Below are 20,805 nucleotides of genomic sequence, written 5' to 3'. Positions count from 1 at the left end.
CGCACACACACACTACAATCAGAGACTTATGGAAGCTTGTGACTGCATGTTCTGGTAGAGATTGGTAGTGGCTGCAGGGAACATGAAAATATGCTCTCTACAAAGCCTCTTATCAACTCTCCAAACTGTGCCAAGCCTCTTCAGCATGTCCGTGAACTTCACTATCATTCGGCTGCTATTTACAGTAGCAAGATGGAAATAATAAGAGACCGTATTGCTCCGAAGTTCTCATTTTAGAAACTTGTTGAGGACTGTACAGTTAAAAAAATAAGAATGTTCCGAGCATTAAGACTTCAGCTGCGTGAGGATGGCACAGAAAAAGATGGTGTGTGAGCGAGGAGGAGAATGGCAGGAAATTATGGGAATAGATGGACTGAAGAGTGTGCTTTAATCCTATAATTTACAAATCAAGTCACAAATTCCAAGTTAAAACACACCAGTTTCATTCAAATTGATCAAACACTGCTGTTTGGAGAGACAGGTTACCCATTACATTCATTTCTCCCCTCGTTGGTTAGCTCTTAAGATTATTGCAGTAGTAAAGCTTCATTCATCTGATTAAAAGAAAAAGGAAAATTGAAGAGGAGCATGTGAGGGTTTCCCCCCGTGACACTCATGTGAGAGCTGTGACTTGTTCCTGAAAAATTTATCTGTAATGCCACAAGAATAACGAAAAAATCCAAACACTGTGTTTTAGAAATTTTTGGAGGCAGTAAGCTCTTTTTAAAAATAACCCTCTTTTTCAAATTAAGGTGTGAAAGCATTCATCTAGTCAAAGCCAGATCCATGGAGAATGAGCTCACGTTAGCGTGTCAGGAGGAAACCAGCAGATACATTCAACCCAAGTGTTGTTTTGTGCAGACTTGAACATCCAACATCACTAACATTAACCTGTGAGTTTAATTCAACAAACCAACTTTTACTTTTCTAAAATAAACAATAAATAGCTTCTCAGTTAGCAACCTGTGTCCCTACAGACTCTCAGAGTGAATGAATAACTGAATGAACAGACTTGAGCAGTACTATTCCAGTTATATTACAGCCCTTGAGCGATCCCGATCAGATTTCCCATTAATCCTTTTGGTTAGTCATGGCACCGATTGGTTATTCAGCTTTATGAATTAGATAAGATGGTGAACATTTACAATTTGAGACCTGCTCCCACCTAGCTTATGCTAGAGATGACTTGATAAATTTTTAAATGCACTGCTCACTAAATGGAAAAATATGTAAAACCTACAAACACACCCCACCCAACCCAGCAGCAGTTGCAGGGTGACAGAAACTGCTAACCCATCTGACTTGCAGTGGTGTTCTGTGTTTAGCATAGTCGTGAACACCACCGAAATGCATGTGGTGACCCGGTATGGGAAAATATGACACAAAAATAGGTCTTCGAAAAGTGCAGCTCGCAGCAGTAGCGTGTGGTATGTGTTTGAGCTCATACACAATCAGAATGAGTAAAAAACGTTGCTGGTTGCGCGCCTCGACACACATGTGCCAAAAAAAGAAGAAAAAGAAGAGAAAACACGAGCTTAGAAAGCACGGAAAGCCAAATGTGCTTTGAGCCCTCGTTGACCAGTGTCTGTTTTGAGTCTTTCTTCATGTGCAAATACAAAATGTTGAGATGCTTCCGAAAGCCTCTTGGACTATTCACATCACTTTCTAACCTACAGTTTCCATCATGAGCTTGGTATATTATCTATCACACTGGTGACTGCACGAGTACTGCATGTTCCTTAATCCAGCTCAGGTGAGTCTGGTGTTTCAGTGTCTAACTCTGCATTATCAGACTCTGCAGCTGTCACGCCTTCTCTTTCTTGCTCGAGGTCCCCATTGAGCTCTTTAGGTGTGCCTTCACCTTGTATTTCATCTGTTCTCTCTGGAACCTCATCTGTGGGTGTGACAGTCTCGGTCGTCTCAGTGGTTTCCTCTTTTACCGTTGCATCTGTTTCAGTCTCATCTATCGGCGAGCCGTCCTCCTCGTCTTTCCTAACCAACTCGTCGTCCCCCTCCTCCTCCTCCTCTGCGATAGAGGCATCTGGTCTCTGTAGGGACTGAGCCGCTGTGACGTGGCCGGTGCACAGGTGCAGGCGAGGTGGGTCGGCAGGCGGCAGCAGGGTGAGCGACTCGACGCTCAGGGTGCCTGCGCTGTTGTCGGTAAGGAGTGAGATAGTGGGCTGGGAGGCTGGGGTGAGGCTCGGGGCCAGAGCTGGAGCTGGAGCTGGGGTTGAGGGAGCAGAGGAGACTAATGTTACTTCTCCACCTCCTCCTTCACTTTCTCCGCCTGAGGACGAGGGCGGAGTGTGCTCCAAAAGTATACCGTCATCTAGGAGAGTGATAGAGAAGACAGTGAGGGAGCTAAACTCAGAGGCAGACATTTCTACGGATTAGCACTGGGGTGGGAAATGATGTAGCTTGTAGCACAGTCCACACAGGGGACTGTGGGTAAAAAGAGTAGCTTCGAATTAAAGGAAACAGATAAAAATACAGAGGCACTGGGTGAGTGTATCAAGGTCAATTTAAAGAAAGTTCATATCGGAAGTCTTTGCATAACAGACAAAAACCTTTCAGTGCTCCCTTATTCACAGGGTGCCAGAACCACCGCTAACTCTGCACGTTAGAGTTGGCAGATTTTCACACTAGTGCCCTTCCTGATAAAACCCCAAATGAATCTGTGTTTCCTCCTGGGATCAAACCAGGGATCTTTCACTTGTTGGTTAAATGTGTACAACTGTACCATATTCCATTTTGGCAAAATTCAGTATTTTCCAATTCTAAAGGTTTCTGAAACCTTTAGAATTTTAAATATACACAGCCAATAGGAACCTGAGACCACTGAGGAAAATTGGAAATTGAGGCACACAAAGCGCTCTGTTTACACTGTAAAGAATCTGCCAGTCCCCGCTGACAAGGTTAAGACTATTTTCTAAGCCTCTTAGAGCCTAAATGTCCTCCATCATGGAACCACTGCACAATCGGATTTTAAACAAAAACCCAGCCCTGACTGTATACTATAAACTACGATGTAGGCATACTTACATCGTAAGAGTGTGAGGTATGTTTCACAAGAGTAAACAACAACAGAAAAGCTGTTTTAGAGCAATAAAATAAACTAGACGAGTATGTTTGCATGATTTGGAAACATTTGGTCTAGCCTGCTCCTTCTCCACCCGCATTTGTCTTTAAAAAAACAAAAACAAAACAGTTTCATCTATTCAACTCCTGCATCACAAGCATCGCTCTTCTACTGTTATCAATCCCATCAGTGAATCCGATCAGAGCAGCCTTTACCTGCTTTGGTATTCAATTCAATGAATCCCAGTTTATCATGTGGTTGGTGGTTCAATCATGGGGCCTTACATATGACAGTGTTATTGTGTAACTACTAAACCCCAAAAATGATCAGTATATCATCAGACATGTCTGTGTAGAGACACGCAGATTATAGCTTTTTATAATCTTCTGTGTAAAGTCCCTTAAACAGCTGATAAGCCTCACTGTTTTCTCTTTTATCGTATTCACCATTCAAAGACTGTCTCCCTGCACATTCAGACGATGGCCATGCTGGAGCACCTCTTTTCTGACGCACAGGTTGTCATGCCAACGTTGCTTTGCAAGCTTAACTATTGCTTGGAAAGACATAACAGTGGACTCATGAGCAAGAAAATGGCTGCTAATTTATTTTATTTATTCGGCACCAATCCACAACAACAGCTGCTTCATGTAGCAGGAATCTACTGAATCTGCAAGGGAACAGTGCTGTGTTGTAACTATTTAACTGATGTGGGAGGGAGCCAATATGATTATTTACATTGTCACGTCGACCACACATAGGCATCTATACGACACAGTGAAACACCACTGCCAGCTACTGTGGTTTTGGAGGTTTGTGTATGTAGTTGTATTATAGTTACAAAACTCTCCATATGTCAAGGAGGTGTGTGTGCATGCATTGTAACACAAATATAGTTGCTCGGCACACTGGCGTGCTACAATAATTTGCAAAGGACTGAGTTCCTTTGTCACTTAAACGTTTTATTTAAATTCAGAGCATGTGTAATATAAGTTTGTCTTCATGCTTACGCCTGCAGGAGCTGTGGTGGTTTGTGTGCGTCCGTGTGAGCGTTACCTGCAGGACTCTGAGCTGATGTCGTGCTTGCAGTAACAGAGTCGCATCGCCCCGTGCTCCCGCTTCCACTGGAGGGAGGTGAGGGTGAGGAGAGGGGTGAGGGAGTGTGCTGGGGCACGCAATGAGCCACTGCAAACCCTGGAATGAGTGCAACAGACAGACCCTTGCCATTAGCAACTCAAACTGTCTCTTAAGTGTTCTCTGCTACAAACACACATAAAAAGAGGCGTTTTTATTCCAATATTCTACAAAATAAACTAATTAATGTGGCTCGTAAAAAAGCTTGGGTAAAATTTAGAAACCTCTACGCTTGGGCAGATCCCACAGCTTGCAAACATTTCCCAAGAAACAGTGTCTGTTCTTGATTTAGAAAAGGCTTGATTTTAACTTCATCTGCATGCTACATATTTCCACAATGAATCCAGCTCATCCAGATGTTATTTTGCTTAACCTGCATATTCCTGGCTCAGTTTCTTAGAAGCCCATGGCTGTTAAATATTAGCATAAGGGTCAGCGTATCACAAGCATTTACTGATGTCATGATAACTTTTACGTACCCACTGGGACACCTGTGGCCAAAGCCGATATGTTTTTGGATGTCTGTCTGTCTCCTTTTAAATGTGGAATCTCTTGAACATCTGAAGAGAATTTCTTCAAGTGTGACACCAACTTTTACTTGCAAGGATGAACTAATTAGAATTTAGTGAACAAATAAATAATAAAGTCAAGGTCACAGTGACCTCGAAGTTACTGTGGAGGGAAGCTTCATTATCTTGCACGAGACTCCATTTGGATAAGAGGGTGAACTGAGTGAAATCTGATGGTCAGTCAGACCTGTACCTGAATAAAAACCGTGCGGTCGTACCTCAGGATGTTCAGTGCTATTCGTTACACTATTTCACTGCAAAAAACGATGAAACTATGATTTCACTGCGACACTTTCAGGACATTATTCACCACCACAACACAGCAACAGAAGCAGCAGTTGTGAGCATATTTAATATTTGGCAGATACAGATTTGGTAAACAAGCCCTTTATACCTGCTTACACACTACACACACTGGACTGACATGGTAAGGGCATACAGTCGTATTAATTGAAGCTCCAAACTGTTTCAGCTGAGGTAATGATACCGTGTCAAGATTTAAGAACAGGCTTCGTAATCTACCCCACGTGTTGCCCTCTGGAAAAATAAAACTACTAATTGGGTGCCTTGTAACTCCAGAGGAGATTCTCCTGCTAAGGAGGACAAAAGAGTCGTATTCAGGAGCTGAAGATACAGTGAGTACAGTGATATAACTCACGGAAATCCATTGAAAAGGGATTATATTAGTGTACTCAGTGGGACTTACTCACAGGGATTATATTACAGGAACAGACAGAGCGACCGAAGTAAAGCACAACAGTACGAACAGTATTCACTGCTTTATCGAGTGAGGAACCATATACAGGGAACTTCACAAGATCTCAAAATAGGCCTTGCCACATCACTGTTAGGTTTTAGAACCACATGGATTTCTCTAAACCAATCAGCATAGATCAGGCTATGTAACAGATAGTGACATCATTGTTTCTAACCAATCAGCAGTAAGCCACAGCATTTCGACTTCACAGTTCTTTTGGAATTTGGGAAATTTGGTTTTTCGCCCCTGCCCACTCTTTCATCTGTGGTCATAATACTGAAACTAACAGTGGTGGGTTGATGAAACTCACACATTATGTGGTTGAATAGTTGCCCTAAATGTTCAGATATGTGTTGTTTGTGTAGGATTTCTTGAAATGAGTGAAATTTTGGAATGAAAACAGTGGCGCCACATTTGATCGTTTGACACGTTCAACTAAAACTGGAAAGTCTATTTTTAGATGTACACCAGATGCATGTAGTAAGCCATACTTTGGGCATTAAAAAAAAAAAGGTATCGCACATCATAATGTAGCGCTCAATAAGTAAATCCCAGTAAACTGGATGTTGCCACAGGATTGTGTACTATTATACAATGAGAAATTCAACACATTTAGACATTTCCGAGCCACGAATAGTGAACAGTGTCATTATGTTTAGTTTTATGAGCTTATAACACCTTTTATTGCACTTACATTGCCTACACTGGTATCTTGTCTGCTAAAGTTGATTTAGTAATTCAATATGTATGATTTATTTAATTAAGATTGACTTTGTGTTCTATATTTACAATTTAGATCTCAGTATTTTTCAGTAGATCTACACTTCACTGTTAATGTTTTGTTCAACGTGGGCTCAGTATAGACTTCAAAATGGACACTTTTTTTCTTTCAAGCCGTCTGCTCGGCTTCTTTATGGAATAAGGGAACTGCAATTCAATTCAGGTTTATTATAGCAGAAATCCCAACAATACCCAAGGGAACAACTTCTGTGCTACAGAATAGAACATCCTGTGTTTGAGAGTACACACATACGGGGCGATCGTGGCTCAAGAGTTGGGCGTTCGCCTTGTAATCGGAAGGTTGCCGGTTCGAGCCCCGGCTTGGACAGTCTCGGTCGTTGTGTCCTTGGGCAAGACACTTCACCCATTACCTACTGGTGGTGGTCAGAGGGCCCGGTGGCGCCAGTGTTCGGCAGCCTCGCCTCTGTCAGTGCGCCCCAGGGTGGCTGTGGCTACAATGTAGCTTGCCATCACCAGTGTGTGAATGGGTGGATGACTGGATATGTAAAGCGCTTTGGGGTCCTTAGGGACTAGTAAAAGCGCTATATAAATACATTTATTTACCATTTACTCAGTTTTAGAGTTGAAGCGATCTTAACGCTCTGAATACGAGTATAAATATCTCAGCTGGGTTTGATTTCTCTTGAACCTTCAGTTGTGTCACATTACAGCCTCACTAAGAACCATGAAGAAGTTAAGTCACTGGGCAGGAATGTACTTTGATGTGGGTGATATATTTGTGACAAGCAGACATGTCAGTTAAGGAAGTTAAAATAAACATTTCTATGTGTTTTCTTGTACATTTAACATGTAAACAGTGTATATTAACTTAATTGACCTTCATTGTAACATAAAAATGCCAAAGTATTTCGATGAGCGCCCTGTAAAGGATTAACAAATGCAAGAATTTTTAAAATGCAAGTAATATGAAGGGACTTTTCAGCTCAGTTCTGAAGAATCCCTTTTCTATTTAAAGCATCTAATCTATGTTTTTAGTGAAGCACTTATCTAATGTTCAACCCCAACACTAAAGAAATAAAAGCAATAACAAAACCATAGTACCACTGGGTCAGACGCTATAAACAGCTGGTCTGAGATAAAAGCTGGGACGGTACGTGCATCTGTGTGTTACCTGGTACTTTATCAACAGAGGCAAAAACTGATCTATTTGCCGTGGGATCATTTGGTGCCCGCCTAGACTGCTCGTAGAACCGGAAAGGCAGGCCACTGGCTGAAGTGTTTGCAGTCTGAGCGAAACCCAACACCTCTGTTGCACTGGGCTGCACAGGCAGGTCCAGCAAAGCTAAAGAGAGAAAGAAAAAGTGAAAGTGTAGCACTGACCTGTGGGACAGGTTCATGTTACAGTTAAGGATCCAGTGCAAACTCCAGGACACAAAATACCCACTTGTCTTTAATACAATGACAGTATTGCACAAGAATCTTGAACCACTCCTTTTTATAATTTGCACAGCCAGTGCAAAGACGTCATAACATGCAAACATACATGGAAACAGTATAAAGGATACAAGGAAAAAATGCAGCTGATGCCAGGCAGAAGCTTTTCAGATGGTATTGCATGGTGGTACAATTGTTCAAATTTGGATTCATCACTCCATCAGACCTGTTGCCACTGACTTTCAGTCCAATTCTTGTGGAATTAGGCACAACTCAGGCTTTTCTCCCAGTTTCCCTTCCTTAAGAATGGCTTCTTGGGAACTATCTTTCCACTGACATCATTTCTGATGAGGCTTTTTAAAGGGCACATTACACACCATACTCAGGTATTCCAAGGGTTTGGATAAAAGAAAAAAATACATTCAGCAAGCCTGGAGAACTGTTGCTCAAGACGTCTGTAAAATTAAAAGCGAAAGTCTGGCTCCATGGAAGCAAAACAAAGTCAGGAGTGACGGCTTTCTGTACAGTACAGTAAATTTTATTTAAGCAAGAAATGTTTTTGTATGCACAATTATATCGGCAATGAGTCAATCTGACACTGTTGTTGTGACCACATTGACTATTTTGGTGAGGATCACATCCTCCTCAACTTTGCTGCATTAGCAGGATTTTATATTGTTATGAGTTTTGTGTAATTCTAAAGAATCTGGACTTCAGTGGGGGGGAAGTACAAGGGACTGACGGGTAAATCCATCCTTATTTGCCAAAGGACTTTTTAGTAATTTTTGTGTTAAAGGAAACACCCACCACTTTAGCCAGAAGATGGTCAAACATATCCTGGCAAAACAGCAGGCTTATTATAGCAATGTAAGAAATGACTCTGAGATCATCAGAGCGTCACAAAAAGAAAACAGACATACGACTGACAACTTTTTAAAAAAGGGGAAATATATCACTTTTAGAACTTAGAAGAAAGCCAGAAGCTAATTCAGGGAAATGACCTACACTACGTCAGTTAACAAAGAGAAGAACTTTCACTTCTCTTGGACTGAAGTTTCCCAAACACAAAATTTAGTAAATTGAAATGTCTTTTAATAACTAACTAACTAACTAACTAACTAACTAAATAAATAAATGTCTCAATTTAAATTTTGCTTAAATTGAATTTTAGCATTTTGTTGAGGCCGTGAAGCCTTCCTAATGTTTGCTTCAGTTCTGGATTACTGATTTAATTTTTCACTGTTAAATTCTCACCGTAGGTTACTTCTGTTTTTTTAAGTTTCTGTTGGCCGTTTTACCATGTTCACCAGAAAGCAGCGACTTTCTGTTTTAAATAAAGTGTGTTTTCTTGTAAAAGCTGCTATACTGAACAGTTTCACAGCACTTTCTAGAAGACTTTCAGTCTCAGCGAAAACAAGCCACTAGCTTAACGAGAAAAGGGTCATTTTGGGTAAAAACAAAAGACTTAAAAGGTGGTTTTTCTCTGTGTTTTCTAACCGGCAATCCTTTGCATCTTCATCCGCCGGGCCTGGATACGGCCTTTGGCTAGCCTCTGTTTGGCGATGATGCAGCGAATGTGGTCTGCAAAGATGAAGTTGGCCTGCAGAATGGGCAGGGGCTTGGCGTGGGGGTTGGAGCTGGGTTTATGAATGACAATGTTTAACGCCCTGCTGTCGTCCTCAACGCCGGACACCTGCATGTCCTGTTGAAAGAGGACAAAAAATGCAAGATAAGATGGATCAAATTGTGTGAAATAGATCTGCATTTTAGTGTCCCCAGAGGGACAACAAAAGCTGACTTCACAAAGAGTCAATAAACACTGAAAGAGAAACTAATTATTGTAGAAAAATAATTGATTTCTGTGCATTTGTTTTACACTTGCATTAAATTAAAGTTCATTACATCGATTAAGGGTTGGGGGGGGTGGTTCCCTAATATTTTTGCTGGGAGTTGGCAACCCTATTAGTTAGGTAGGTAAGTACTCTTTAAAATACCAAAATGGGGAGGATGGTGTAGGTTTAAATTTATTAGATTGATCAATGTTGCTGAACTATAAAATGTTTTGGGTGGAGTGCATTTTTTGCATACAGGTATAACAGAATAGCTTCAGTCTCTTGTTTTTTAAAACTTGAGTATGAACTTACACAAAATGCAGCAAGATATTTATAAAAAACAGTTTTATTGATTACAAAATGCACTATATCGGATTCATATCGGTATCGGCAGATATCCAAATCAGTATCGGACATTAAAAAGTGTTATTGTGCCATCTCTAAAGTATAGTAGGTGAGCTAACACAGCCCTCAGGTATACGCCAGTGCTGATGGATTTGAAGATGGAGAGCGTACTATTAACCGTAACACTTTTACCTGTTAAAAAGGAGAAAAAAATTAAATAAAAGAGGTGAGACAGGTATTTGACTATTTCTGTGCTTTCTGTTAAAGCACATGAGGCTGCAGCATGCTAAAACAATCAACAGATAATATACGGGCGTAAGCCTTGGGAATTTCCAGGTGTAATGAATAAGCTGAGTCATGCTGGTGCTTGCGTCATCTGTGTTCCTTTCATGCCTGCAAGCAAACTGTACATATTCAGTTTAGCATTCTCATTTTACTAAAATGCTTCAAAACATTTCATGACAAGTTAAAGCCACTAGTATAAATCCACTATTTTCTTTAGGACACGGTTTCTTTCTAATTGGAATTATGGTTATTTTCAGAGGACAGGAAGCGTATACAAGTCTTTCACTTCGGCTGCTGAAGAGTTACCTGCTGGCAATAGTATGCGGAACAAAATTCTTACTCAGCATGACTAAGCATTTTCACTGAAACAGGTGAACTGCAACTGCACAAACCCTCAAGGCATCACTAAGAGCTTTACATGTCTCTTGTAAAAAGGACACAATGAATTGAGTATACAAAGAAAATGCCTGAGTAATGAGAACGCAACAAGACAGCAATACAAAACATCCTGTGCTAGAGAACAAAAGAGCAGAATTACACTGGAGAACAAAAAAGAGATAAATCAAGATGAACAAGAGTGAGTAAGTAATGAGTACAATATTGCAGAAAAAAATTCATGGTTTTCACTCAACATTTAATTTCAACTGAAAAAACAAAACAACAAACGTGTACACTTTTTTTTTCTTACTTGCAAGAGGCCGGCAAATTTGACGACACCCCATCCAAGGCGTTTGCTTTCTGGTTCCACCAGACTCATCTGGTACACATCTACAGCGAGGAATCTCTGGGCCTGTCCCCCATCTTTACTGACCACCATACAGGCTATCAGGTCACTGTTATCTGAAAAAGGGATCACAAACATAAACATCAATGGTTTTTTTTTTTTAAATGTTTTTTTAGATCTTTTTTTTTTAACATATATAAAAATTGTAATCCATTTTTTAAACTGTTTACAACATATTTAATATGGCATTTGGAGTTCGAGCCCAAAACAGCGTATTAATAATATGTATATTATTAAATAAAGGACTATTTACTTCTGCCAAAGTGTTTCAAGTTAGCTCTGAGGCGTTTCACACACACCAGTCAATGTCATGACATGTCTGTAGAGACAGATCAAACATTTGTCATGTCTCAAATCTTGGTATGTACTGACTCATGTCAAATGTATTTGTGTAGCACTGGAGGGCCTTACAGCAGGATAGAAAGAGGAAAAAATGACAAACATATATAGGTTATGATATAAATGAAACTTTGGTAAAAATCACAAGCAAAAAGCAACCTCGACTAGACTTGTTTCCATGTTCAAAGACGTCTAGTTATTTACATCTGCCACGCTAGTGTTTACTATAGATGTGTTTACTATGTCACCACCAGTCCAGGTTGTTTCCACTACAACCTTGGTAGATGCAATGTCAAACACTGTGAGAGGACCCAGTCCTGTATGTTATGGCCCCAGGACAGCTGCTTTAACTCTGCAATGTGCATGGGAAGCTACCCACTAGAAATATAATCAAACAGAAGTTTAAGAGGAGGATACAGACATGATTTATTGATAAGCCACTTCAAATAATAAACTTGCTACCCTCGATTTAAATGACTGAGATCAGCAAAAATGAAGTTTTAGCTGATCGCAGGTGTTCAGGAAGTTTTTTCATGCTCAGTAGAGCATGCACTCAATGTTCTCATGAAAAGTGAGAACATTGCAGTACTGGACATGCCAACTGGACACGATTACACAATGCAACGCAGTAGCAAAGCACATGACAATAATTGTTGGACAGGTATCGAGGCAGGTGAGATCTAATGTCAGTAATCCAAGTGTTTAAATACAGTCATAGTAATGTCATAGCCAATAGTAGTTGGATTACCATGGGAAAACTTTTCCAAGAGGTAATGAGGCTCTCGGGGACTGAGGTGAACACCCCAAGTAGTCCACACACCACATGCATGGGACTGTTTATTCACCAGAGTTCAGTCCCCAGAGTAGTGGGAAATAACTGTGCCACCCCCCACGCCTACCTAATTTCTTTTGGAAAGCTTGCCGGGTGAAAAGGTCTTAAAATATGGAGGACATTTAAAACAAGACAGTTTGGCCACTTAAAAAATAAAAAGGTGTTTCCAGAAAGTGTGTCAGACAGCGTACAATATTTAGCAATAGCAATAGTTATAATATTTCATATGTATTATTAAATGCATATTGCATAATGTATCGGTCCTTAAGTATCAATGAATCAAGATGCAATTCAAGTCCAGACTTTCATCTTTAATTTAAGGAGTTTAACAAAAGCATTTCATGAAGTGTTTAGGAATTATGGCCCTTTTTATACTCAGTGTATGGAAGAGGGCTTCCCTACAAGTATCATTTGTATTGTGGTAACTTGTACAGCACTTTCGGAGCACCTCTGCCCTTTATTAAAAGCACTTTAAAACTAGAACTTTATTTAGCACTGCACTCAGTACCTCATTTGCAAAAGTGAATCAGACATCTGACTGACAAGCAGTTTCATGGCCAGAAGAGAGCTGTTACCGTGTTATTCCATTATATATAAAGCTTATAAATGACCTCGGATTTGATGGGCAGACAGTGGCAGTGAGTTGACGCACACAAACACACACAGTCAAAACACACCGAGTGCTTTAAAGGACAGTGAAGAAGCTCTGCTCCCACGCCTGGAAAATACATCAAGACACAATAAGCCCACATGTCCAGTTCTTCATTTCAATTTACCACAAAACCTACTGTAAAGTAAACACGAAATACCGAACTGATGATCTGATGTGACACCACTGGTTTTGATCTAATTATCACCCACCTCGACTGACTCTAAATGTAAACCAGTAACATTAGTCTGACGTACAACCCCCATGAGGAATTTCTCTTGCAGTCTCTCACACATCCCTTCCACTTGATGATATTTATGTTTCATTTTTATTCCTTAATTTGAATTCTCAAGTATTCTGACTAATCTACTTTTACAGTGCAACATGACTAATCCTATGAACATAAAGCAACTCAGATTCACATATCTGAGAAAACTAGTGGCTTTAAATTTAGGTATTTAACAGCAATATGCTTCTTACACAGGGCCAGCAAGCTTTTGCTGCACATTCATTCATACATGCGGCCTATTTAAAGATCAATGGGGAATACCAAGAACTCAACAGTTCCTACTGAAACAGTGAGCAGTGAAAGTACCTACAGCTGGAGATACAGTCATCAATTTTCGATGGTAACACAAGGGATGCCGACAACCAAATGGTCAGAGAAACCAGGGGAAGTTCTGCACACTCAATCCCCAGAATAAACGGGGGAAAAAACCGTGCCACCCCCCATGCCTACCTAATTTCTAGTGGAAAGCCTGCCTGGTCAAAAGGGCTTAAAACACGCAGGACATTTAAAAGAAAACAAGTCAACTCCATTCATTTATCACTGAACTTAATAAGACTAAAATTACTTTTATTAACACAGACAACTGTTAGAGAAGGACTTTTCTATGAAAGACTTGAACCTTTGATCTATTAGTCCAGAAGAAGAAAGGTCTTCACAAAAGCAGTTCTTGTTCTACTTTTCTGATTCAGATTTTGAGGTAATTCGAATGAGACACCTTGGGCAAAAAAGCAAGATATGACTTGGGATGTTCAGCCAAAAAAACCAAAAAAACTCTAAACAAAATCAAACAGCATATGGCTGCCTAACTTCAGTATTCTCTTCAGCTTTTAAGTGTTCCCAGTTGGCTGTAGGCTGCATGAACAATACCCCTATTCACCAAGGTGAGAAGAGAAAAATGCAAAACATGTGACTCCAGTTTCGTTACAGGCCGTCTTACCCACAAGCAACAGCTGGTCACATTTCCAAATAAATATCAGCATATATCATCAGTTCTGAGTTACATAAACGTATAATAATTTGTTTTACTCATTTTTTTCTACATTGGTTAGGGTTACGAAACACCTACATGACATGTTCTCAGGCGAACTTGAAAAGTTTGTACTGAAAAAGGTCCTCCGTGGAGGACCAGTTTAGACTTGACGCTGGTTTCTGGAAACCGGAGAAGCACGAAAAATGAATTGAGAATGCAACTGAACATTGTTCACTTTAACTTTCAAAGGGTTTGGTCTTATTTCTTATGGCTAAGGTGATAATAAGGATTTTCACTGTGTGGACCTTTACAGGGATAATAAACATTAAGCTCCATGTAAACACAGCCCACGTGAACTCTAAAGGCAATAGAAGAGCGCAGACATTTATCAAGGTTAAAACAACTCCATGCACACGCAACTGAATATTTGTGGCCTCACAATAAAGCACAATTATATACTCTCCCACTCTGCAACACAGGGTGTGCTTTGAAATTCACCAAAAATGTGGCCCAATCAGGAAGCTTTTTTCCTCCATTATCCATTGTTCAATATAATAAAGTTTGTCAGCCCTTAGGGGGGCTAATTAAGAAAACATAAAGGATCCAATCCACACAAAAACACACACCCTACATTTTGGGCAATGTTCATGAATGAAAATGTCACACTTCCACTGCGTGTGTGACTATGCAACCACAGATTTATTCCTCCAGAGACTACATATACTAAAATACATATATGCTGTGTAATTTAAGAGTTAGTAAGAAAAATGTTGTGAATGGAGGCGGAGGCAGCCTAATGGTCAGAAAAAGAATTTTGTGGGTGGAAGGTGGCAGGTTTAAATCCCCCGTATACAGGAAAAACCCTCCACCCTGCATTATTACTCTGAGAAGTTGTGTTCTGAGTCAACCACCTTGCTTTAAAGACAAAGCAAACACAGGAAAATCTTTCAAACCATACTAGAGGTAAGATATATGACAGAAAATCAAGAGGCATAAAACTACTGGAAATCAAGTCAAACCTGATATGATCAAGACTCTGTTAAAGGCTATCTTTACCTTAATCTGCTACAGACTCTTGACTGGCATTTGGAATCATCAAAACATTCGTGGTTTCAACCACTGAATTAGACTTGAAAGCTAAAGGGAGCCATTTGGTTTCAATAGCTGTATTGCCATCTATTTGTCACGAGTGTGTTTGAGGCATCAGCCCGGCTTCCCAAAAGACGGGCGTGAAGAGACATCTTTCACTTATAGCCTGTTCACACAATCACAAGACAAAGAGATCACTTAACATAAGCCAACTGCAGCACAACTGTGACACTGACTGAAAGCAAGTTAAAAAAAAACAAAGAGAAAAAAAAAGACAAATTGCTGAGACACTGGTTTGTTCCATCCATAAGGCCACAGGTTTACATCAACATGGTTTCCAAGCACCGATAGTGCAGCTGACTCAACAGATGAAATGATAAAACTATAAAGGCCGCAGCTCACCAATACTAAGGTAACAACCCCGGTGGAATTTATTAAACCCTCTCGCTTTCTGTGGTAATTCTAAGAAGTCGATTTTATTGGCACTATCTTTTTAAGGCGATTAAGAAACACAATGTAAAAAAACAAAACAAATACACGCCTGTGCAACATCAGAATATTATCATTACAAATAATAAGACATCTTGATTGTCTTAATCAACGACAGCAGTAAAGCCGACTCTGTGATAGACAACCTGAATAAAAGCCCCATAATTTGCATAATAGAGCAGATATGCAGAAATGCTCATGTTTGGGGAACTAAGGTGGAGATACACATGCCTACATAAACAAAATAAAAATAAAAAACTACTTATTGATGAATAAAAATATAAAAATGATGGAAAGAATTCATGCAAATACAATTTTATATCAAGTTTTTAAATACATTTATTATGTTATGCTTGCCCTTTATATAATTTTGCTGCTATGATTATAGTAAAGTCTGCTTTTACTGACTCATTTTATCCTTTCTGTATGGTTTAGGGAGTTTCAGTCTCACGTCTTTACTGGAATGTGTTAATTTGTAAGGGCATGGCAACTGCATGCAACTGATATTGGTTTAATGATAAGAAATGGATTTGCCTTTGTCCTGGCTCAGAAACAGTATTGTGTCATTTGGCCTTTTCTAACATTAAAAGTATTAATGGTTTTTGCACATGCTGCTTAAGAAGCTATGCTGATGATTTAGTGTTTAGCAAATCTGTGTATTTCTTTTGGAATAACTCTGATCTTCATTAAGCTTTCATGACGTGTTTATACTGCGAGCTGTTGTGACTGTGCTGATTGTTACTTCTCTAAAGGTGCGCTTAGTCTCTCTCAAACTGTTTTCAGATGTTTGGTTTTCATATTCTGTTTAGATACAACACCTGTACCAGCTAAAGAATATCGATTCTGCACTACTCCATTTCTTGAAATGCAATGTTTTTAATGCTGCTGCATGTGCACACGCACACACACTTATGTTGTTGTTGGTAGAAAGCGGACTTGCATCGAGAAGTGGTTTGCTATGAGGTTGACACCTGTACTCGGAAAACCGTGCAAAAAAAAAAAAAGGAGCCACAGATGCATACAGAAACACGTACACAAGAAATGTTCAAGTATGGATTTGCACAGTTTGAACATTTGCCGTGTGAGACACTGTCATCACTCTCGCTCGCATTACTCTGCAGTTATACTTGCAATCCTCAACAGCAGAGCAGAGTTAACCACGTGTAAGTTTCTATTACGTCTGCATGTAACAACTACACACCTGTGCACAATATGAGAAGACGGTTCAGGTTATCTCTGTGTAAGATAAACCTCTGTGCACAGGTGTTTGTGATTGTTTCTCAAGCTCGTCGCTGTGTTGCTGTGGGTACGAGTGCTTGTATGTGCATTTACCCACAGTAGTGTGTTGCATCTGTGCTGTTACCTACTGGGTGAAGAGCATGACTGAGAGAAAGAGGGTGAGAAAAGAAATGTGACAATCTCGTGTCGTTATTCTTTTATCCTGTTGTAAGCATGGAAATAAATCTGCACAGCAGCTGTAGCTCGTGGTCTGGTATTACAAAGTGTACATTGAGTATGCCTTTGTGTCTCTGTGTGCGTCTTACTGAGGTCTAAGACATCGTCTGTCTTGATCAGATCTTCAGGTCTGGTCAGAGGGAGCTGTGTCTCGGGTTCTCCTTGAAGCTGAAGTGATAAGGACCGCAACATGAAGAAAACCCGAATCGCCTGAAGAGATGAGAAAGCCCACTCATAAACAAACAGGCACAAACACATACAGAGAAATTGCATGCTACAATAAACCTTCTGTCTAAAACTGGCAGTTTTAAACAAAGGATAAGAATAAACACCTAACAGTGCTCCTCTAAAAATCCTAATAAGAGTTTTTTTAGATGACGGATGCAAACCTTTGATCACAAAAAAACCTCCAAACCTTTTTAAAAATTCTTCTAAGTGAAAATTATTTCACTGGTTTGCTTCGATGTGCCACAACCCTTCAAGAACAACTCAACTACAAGTCCTGATTGTCTGTGTATGTCCACTGAACTTGGGTGTGTGAGTGGATTTTCTTTTGCCTGTCTGCTTCTCATTTGGGAGGACTGAGATTTCTGGAAGTGTACCAAGAACAGCCAGCATGAGCTACAACAATAGATTTATCCAGGGCACTGTCACTGAGCTTGTGTGTGTGGGCGGACGCACCCTGCGTGTCTTCTCCACGTCTCCACAAGGAAGTCTCTTTACAAAGTCAATACCGGTCAGAGGAGTGCCAGTGGGTGGCAGCAGTATTGAGGCATCCATCATTAGATACTCCACATTCAGTGGCTTACTCTGCAACACAGAGACGACATTGTGTATGAGAACACCCAGACCTAACAGCAGAAAGAGAAATGTGCTTGCAGAGTCGGGCTGATGTTTCATTTTGAACAGGGAGGGCAGGAAAGCAAATATTAAACGAAGGCTAACCCACCGTCATGCTCCTGTATTCGTCCTCAAACATGTCCAGAAAGATTTCTTCGCCCTGTGTTGACAGTGACATTGAAAAGACGTTTAAAAACAAGAGAAAACGGGGGCAGAAAATAAATACAATCAGTATTAAAGAAAACCATTTTGGGTGAAAGGCTTTCTGGGGATTTTTTTTTTGTGGGTGCAAGTCTGTGCATGCAGAGTGTGAAAAACAAAACAAAACACAGCATATGCAAGTGCACATTTTCCCGTAGATACATGTTAAGTAACACTTTTATATATAATCCTGTGCTTGGTTTATTTGGGTCCACGGTCAGCTTCCCAGTGTAATGACATTCTTCTACTGTTGCACACAAGAAACAGAAAGTACTGTTCCCAAGCTAATATAACAAGCTTATGCATGCCCTGTCATAATAAACATGCTATTAGGAGCACAGGGCACAAGTCCATCTCATCTGTCAATTCCCATCAAAAAAATTAAGGTGTAATATTAAACAGAATATCCAGGCCAGAAAGAAACAAGACACAGACACATGTTTACGGTCTACAGAGTTCACAAGGATCTTTTTTGAGACACTTGATATGGTTTCGGTTTCTTTTTGACACCTTTACCTTTTGACACATTTGCATTACCTGCCTATGCAAACAGTTTGTCTATAACAGTTTAATAAGAACAAGGTGTTCTTCTTCAGTGTAAAGTACATTCAGAATTGGCAGACGTAGAAAAGAACTGGTGACTTTTCCGATGTGTTCAAACACGCCACCACCTGATTCTCTTTCAAACAGTGCATATTAATGGTGATATAATCAAAATAAATTGAGATTTTAAAAACTGAAATTAATATGCACTAAAAAAAAACAACCTCACTTTGTAGAAAGCAAGCCGTTTCCTGTCCAAAAAGAACAATTTGTCAAACAACTGAAAGGCGGGTCTTTTGGCATAATGTACTAGAAACAGAGACACGGATAGACAGGGCTTTTTTCCCTGTCCATTTTTTCAAAATCAGTCGTCTCATTCTTGATTTATCACATTCACAAAAGTGGGTGTCCACGTCGGCCCATCCAGAGGGGTGAGAACAATAGTCTACCAGTCTTTAACAGCTGAAGGGTAAAAACACAAAGACCTGTGCAGGTTGAAGGTATTGTCTTTTAACATACTTAGCATTAACTTGGTTAATTAGCAGCACAGGCAGAAAGCAAAACACTCAAATGTGTTATTTTCTGTTACTTTTTTTAGCTGAAGGATGACACAGACATGACTTAAACGGACCAAAAATTGATTTTCAAGTCAAAACCGTAGTGTGGTCCGTGGAATATTGATAATAGATTATCAGTATACTGCCAGCTTAACTGATTTTATTGCTTCAGCTATTTTTACCAAGTGTCTATGATTGCATATGAAAGTGTGGAAAACTCTTGAGCTGACTGTTAGTTCTTTACTTTTTGTGTCCAAGCGCAGTTTTCTGGTCAGTTTTTATTTACTCATATTATGTGCCTGGAGCACTGCAGACTTTCTAAAAGGTCTTTCAAAGCCAGTATCTGCTCAGAATCATAATCTTTTTTTGATTAACCACTTAACACGGACCAATGAATCATTCAAGAATAAATAAAACACCTAACTCACAGTGGCGTGTCCAGAGGGGTGGCCTGGGGGGTCACAGGCCACCCCCCCAACCAGACTGGCCACCCCAGGTGCCACCCCAAAGGCAAAACAATAAAATTGAATCAAATATCAAATGTCCGATTATGTTTTCATGGTGAAGCTCAGATATCCGAGTGTAAGTGAATGCAGCATCGGCTTCTGCACTATGTGCATCACGTTAGCAAAGGTAGGAGAGCCAAGCACGACGGCACTGCAGGAAACAATTTTTCGGTGAAAGAAAATGAGGACAGAATAAATGTCCCGGTAAGTAATATTAAGTTTGTTGAGTTTAGTAAACTTCGGTGAAATTAGAATACCAAGGAAAAAATAACACTTAAAGAATTATTGCAGCCGTCGAATATTTCAGACAGTATGCTACTGAGGGCAGCTAACATAAGAGTTATGAGTTATAAGATATAATCTAAGTCGTAACATTGCTGTATGGAGCTGCAGATTTGGTTGACGCAGTTTGTCCCGGACTTTCACTATAATGAAAAAAAGACACAAAGCTGGATTATTCTGTCGTTACGCTAACTCTCTTCTTCTCTCTCTCTCCCTCCCTCTCCTGTTGCTACTTCAATCATGAAACTGATCAATGATCAGCTGATCGGCTTCTCTCTTGTTTGTTTATCGCCCACTTTGCGCCAGAAAGAGGAAACCAGCGGATGTCGCGCTAAACAACAGCAGCACGTTTAAGCTTGATCAGCTGTTGTTAGAATTTATTTAATATTAATTTCTAGTATCAGCTGATGTTTGCTGGAGCCACAGCTGTAAAGCTGCTGGTCATGATATCGGTTTGGTATGCTGGTGAGAGGGAAACATGAAGATGAAACCAGGAGATGTCCTTACTGAGATGCACGAGTGAACATGGTCGATGGACGAAACAGTATCTAACTTTTGGATACTCCGAATACGTGAGTATGAATCTTCTGAGGATACAAGTGTCCTTTTTTCAGACATGAACTGTTGTAATATCTTGCGCATTTTATATAAGTTCATACTCTTATTTTTAAAACAACAAACACAAAGATTCTGTCTGTATGCAAAAAAAAATTTTCATAGTTCAGCAATACTGATCAATCTAATAAACTTAAACCTGCACCATCCTCCCTATTCTGGTATTTTAAAGAGTACTTATCCTCTCTCTTT

At 40.0% G+C, this 20,805-nt stretch overlaps 1 protein-coding gene across 4 annotated transcripts in view; it reads right to left on the bottom strand.

The window, feature by feature from the left end:
• Positions 1-6: 6 nt before the first annotated feature.
• The window catches only part of clec16a (C-type lectin domain containing 16A), a 59,083-nt gene continuing 38,284 nt past the window's right edge, over positions 7-20,805 (bottom strand). For 3 of the 4 annotated variants that reach the window (XM_014340508.2, XM_014340510.2, XM_014340509.2), the window contains 8 exons: positions 18,019-18,069; positions 17,751-17,879; positions 17,159-17,279; positions 10,862-11,013; positions 9,209-9,413; positions 7,449-7,619; positions 4,133-4,270; positions 7-2,329 (listed from right to left, as the gene is read on the bottom strand). In XM_014340508.2, the coding sequence (XP_014195994.1) occupies positions 1,740-2,329; positions 4,133-4,270; positions 7,449-7,619; positions 9,209-9,413; positions 10,862-11,013; positions 17,159-17,279; positions 17,751-17,879; positions 18,019-18,069 (1,557 nt within the window). In that variant the 3' untranslated portion in view covers positions 7-1,739. The remainder of the gene's footprint in view (positions 2,330-4,132; positions 4,271-7,448; positions 7,620-9,208; positions 9,414-10,861; positions 11,014-17,158; positions 17,280-17,750; positions 17,880-18,018; positions 18,070-20,805) is intronic. The other variant, XM_005943609.3, reaches the window with a different exon arrangement.

Source organism: Haplochromis burtoni, unplaced genomic scaffold (genome assembly GCF_018398535.1).
Source record: "Haplochromis burtoni strain Fernald_Lab_line unplaced genomic scaffold, NCSU_Asbu1 Contig_379, whole genome shotgun sequence".
NCBI lineage: Eukaryota > Metazoa > Chordata > Actinopteri > Cichliformes > Cichlidae > Haplochromis > Haplochromis burtoni.
Note: the sequence above shows the minus strand (reverse complement) of the source record. Positions and strands in the feature narration are given on the sequence as shown.